The sequence below is a fragment of the Mirounga leonina genome, unplaced genomic scaffold, assembly GCF_011800145.1.
Source record: "Mirounga leonina isolate KUSES-001 unplaced genomic scaffold, KU_Mleo_1.0 Mir_207, whole genome shotgun sequence".
Lineage (NCBI taxonomy): Eukaryota > Metazoa > Chordata > Mammalia > Carnivora > Phocidae > Mirounga > Mirounga leonina.
In genome coordinates, this window is record NW_023270518.1 from 19,235 (window position 1) to 22,941 (window position 3,707).

General features: G+C 46.9%; 1 protein-coding gene across 5 annotated transcripts in view; it reads left to right on the forward strand.

Moving 5' to 3' along the window:
• The window catches only part of LOC118026167 (ubiquitin-like modifier-activating enzyme 1), a 17,889-nt gene extending 14,796 nt beyond the window's left edge, over nucleotides 1-3,093 (forward strand). For 3 of the 5 annotated variants that reach the window (XM_035028909.1, XM_035028911.1, XM_035028910.1), the window contains exons 21-26: nucleotides 1,154-1,242; nucleotides 1,449-1,541; nucleotides 1,665-1,856; nucleotides 2,333-2,434; nucleotides 2,543-2,643; nucleotides 2,796-2,931. In XM_035028909.1, coding sequence (XP_034884800.1) covers nucleotides 1,154-1,242; nucleotides 1,449-1,541; nucleotides 1,665-1,856; nucleotides 2,333-2,434; nucleotides 2,543-2,643; nucleotides 2,796-2,931 — 713 coding nt within the window. Of the gene's footprint in view, nucleotides 1-1,153; nucleotides 1,243-1,448; nucleotides 1,542-1,664; nucleotides 1,857-2,332; nucleotides 2,435-2,542; nucleotides 2,644-2,795 lie in introns of all 5 variants that reach the window. The other 2 variants (XM_035028907.1, XM_035028908.1) reach the window with 1 other exon arrangement.
• Nucleotides 3,094-3,707: the final 614 nt, after the last annotated feature.

A 3,707-nucleotide genomic window follows, 5' to 3' on the forward strand; every position in this document is an offset into this window, starting at 1 on the left:
AAAAAATTCCCTCTAGCTCATCCTCCGTACATACTCTTTATCTCTGCCACTCCTCTTCTTCCTGTTCACCTTCATATTTTGATTTTATCCTATTCACATTTCTGTCCTCTTCCTACTTTTCCCTACTGCTCCTTCTTGTATCTTCGTCCTCTCTATTTCTGTCCTGTTTCCCTCTCTGTCTCCCTCCCCCTCTCTCCATTTCCCTCTGTGTCATTCTTTAAAATCTCCTATCTCTGCATCGTAATCTACATTTTTTTTAATTACAGTAGAAACACCTAAGATTTACAGTGTTAACCACTTTTTTTAAAAAAAGTTTTTACGTATTTGTTTGACAGCGCACGCACAAGCAGGGGGAGTGGCAGACACGGGAGAGGGAGAAGCAGGCTCCCCGCTGAGCAGGGAGCCTGATGTGGGGCTCGATCCCAGGACCCTGAGCTGAAGGCAGACGCTTAACCGACGGAGTCACCCAGGCGTCCCGAGTGTTAACCATTTTTAAGTGTTCTGTTCAGTAGTGTTCAGTATGCCAGTGCTGTTGTGAAGCATCTCCAGGACTTTGTCACCTTTCAGATCTGAAATTCTGTCCTCACTAAAATAACTCTCCCGTCTTCTGCCCAGGTCCTGGCAACCACCATTCCATTTTCTGTGTCGATGGCGTTGGACTCTTAGCGATCTATATCTCATGTAAATGGAATCATGAAGGAGTTGTCTTTCCGTCTCTAACCATAATATACTCTGGCTCCATCCATGTCCTTGCAGATGGCAAGATTTCATTCTTTTTGATGGCTGAGTAATATCCCATTGTGTACACACACCACTTCAACTACTCATCTGTGAATGGACACTTGGACTGCTTCCACCTCTTAATCTGTTCTGAATAGTGCTACTATCTACATCCTTTCTTAATGTTACTGTCTTTGTTCCTCAACATCTCCATTTATATCTCTCTTCGTGGCCCCACCCCTGTCTACCTCTTTCTTTCTTGTGTGGGGTGTTTTCTGCTCTACCTTCCCCTGCTCCCCCAACTCTTTCCCAGTGTCTCTCCTATATAAATCCTTTATCTGTCTGAAATCTGTGCCCTATTCTAGTCTCCTGCTTTCTCCTCAGACCGTGCCCTAGGATTTAAAGGACTAATACATTCCCTCCCTTTCTGCAGATGATAGCCGCCTACAGGAGCTCAAAGCCATGCTTCCCAGCCCAGAGAAGCTTGCTGGGTTCAAGATGTACCCTGTCAACTTTGAGAAGGTGCTGGGGAGGGGTGGGACCCTCAACAGGTTAGGAGCATGGGCTGAGCCATCATAGGCTTTTGTGGGAATTACAGGCCTGGTAGATTCTTTGGCTGGTCTGCAAAGTAATTGAGGTGAAATATAGTTGAATCCTTAGTAGCCAAGAACCCTTGTTTCCCTCTAACTCCCTCTTTCATATCCGTCCTCCCTTCCCACTCACAACAGGATGATAATACCAACTTTCATATGGATTTCATTGTGGCTGCATCCAACCTCCGAGCAGAAAACTATAACATTCCCCCTGCCGATCGGCATAAGGTAATGACAGCATAGAGCTAAGCTTTCACCCTTTCTCAAGGGTGAGTCTCCCTCATTTGTCCTCTTCTGTAGACCCTGAACCTCTCTAATGACTACCTCTCCTGGTCATCTTCTGTCTCGCAGAGCAAGCTGATTGCAGGGAAGATCATCCCTGCCATTGCCACAACCACAGCAGCTATAGTTGGCCTCGTGTGTCTGGAGCTATACAAAGTGGTGCAGGGACACCGGCAGCTTGAATCTTATAAGAACAGCTTTATGAACTTGGCCCTGCCCTTCTTCAGCTTCTCTGAACCCCTTGCCCCACCCCGTCACCAGGTGGGGACATGGTTATATGGACACCTTTGGTTTTGCCCATCAGTGAGTGAGGCTGTGTGTATGTGGTGGGTAGGATGTGTGTCTGCATCTCTGTACAACTGTCTCATAGCACGTGGCGCTTTGTATGCTTGGGTTCCTGTACCTTTTGTATACCGTCTGTCCATTCATCATACAGTTTTTTGAATTGTACAAAGTATGAGTGTGACCGGGCATATTTGAGAATTAATGAGAAGGCCAGGATGGGAAGGTAAAGGAAGTGGAAGGTGAGTGAAGGAGATAACAGGATCGCCTTATTGTGTAGACATATTGGTCAATATAAGAATATCAGTTGTTTGCACACAATGATATGGGGCCACAGGAGGGTTAGGACAAAAGAAGGTTGTGATTGATACGTCTTAAAAAGTGAAAAGTCGAGTGGTTGGGCTAGGATCATCTGGGTTAGCCTGTATTGCACTCCCCTGTGTTTTGTCCTACAGTACTATAACCAAGAGTGGACATTGTGGGATCGCTTTGATGTACAGGGGCTACAGCCTAATGGTGAAGAGATGACTCTCAAACAGTTCCTTAACTACTTTAAGGTGAGCCTTTTCTACAGTCACTCCACCTAGGGGTGGTGGTTGTGCAGGTGCTTCGTACTCTCCTTTTCTGTGACACTGTTGTCTGTCCTCCTTCCCACCCTCCTCCAGACAGAGCACAAATTAGAGATTACCATGCTGTCCCAAGGTGTATCCATGCTGTACTCCTTTTTCATGCCAGCTACCAAACTCAGGGAACGGTTGGATCAGCCGTGAGTTGGCCGCCTGGCAGGCTGAGGAAGGCCTCAGGGGTGGGGTGGGAAGCCTTACTACTTAATGTTCATGGTTATCCCTATCTTCTTCACCTCCATGTGTGTATCCTCTCTTGCTTTCTCCTCCCTGACCCTCTTCTCCCTCTTCCCAGGATGACAGAAATTGTGAGCCATGTGTCAAAGCGAAAGCTGGGCCACCATGTGCGGGCACTGGTGCTTGAGCTGTGCTGCAATGATGAGACTGGCGAGGATGTTGAGGTTCCCTGTGTACGATACACCATCCGCTGACTCCCCAGTCCCCAAACTGTTTAGTTTCGGATCCCTTCTAGTCGTGGCGAAACATGTGCCTAGCCAGGCACATATAAGCTTTACATCCTTTTGAGAACTTTTCTTTTGCGGTTGCTTTCTACTGTTTAGAATTGGAATGGCTAATAAAGACTTATTAATGCAGATGTGGCATGTCCTGGTTTTGGCAGTGGCCCATACCCTGTTTCCTCTGGGAAATGATGGGCTACCTATACCTTTGTTCAGGTAGTAATTCAAAGGGTTCGGCCGCATCCCAGAAACGTGGAATCGGCCCCAAAGCCAAGGTCCTGGAACAGAGAAGATTCAGTGCAGCTGATCTCATAAATGTGACATTTCCTTCGTTTTCTTCCTGTGCTCCCTCCTCAAAAAAGAAATAGAGGCAATAGTAGGCTACAGAGCAGGTCTGCCTTTGCCCTATGTGTTAAATTTCACTTTCTAATCCTACCTTTGCTACCTCCAACCACCTGTCATACTGATTTTGACACATAGTAGACGTCCTGGACCCAGACTGTGGGTCTGAATACCAAGCCTTGCCAATATGTGTTATCCTCTCACATTTCTTAACTGTTTTTTTTTTTTTTTTAAAGATTTTATTTATTTATTTGTGAGAGAGAGAATGAGAGACAGAGAGCACAAGAGGGAGGAGGGTCAGAGGGAGAAGCAGACTCCCTGCCGAGCAGGGAGCCCGATGCGGGACTCGATCCTGGGACTCCAGGATCATGACCTGAGCCGAAGGCAGTCGCTTAACCGACTGAGCC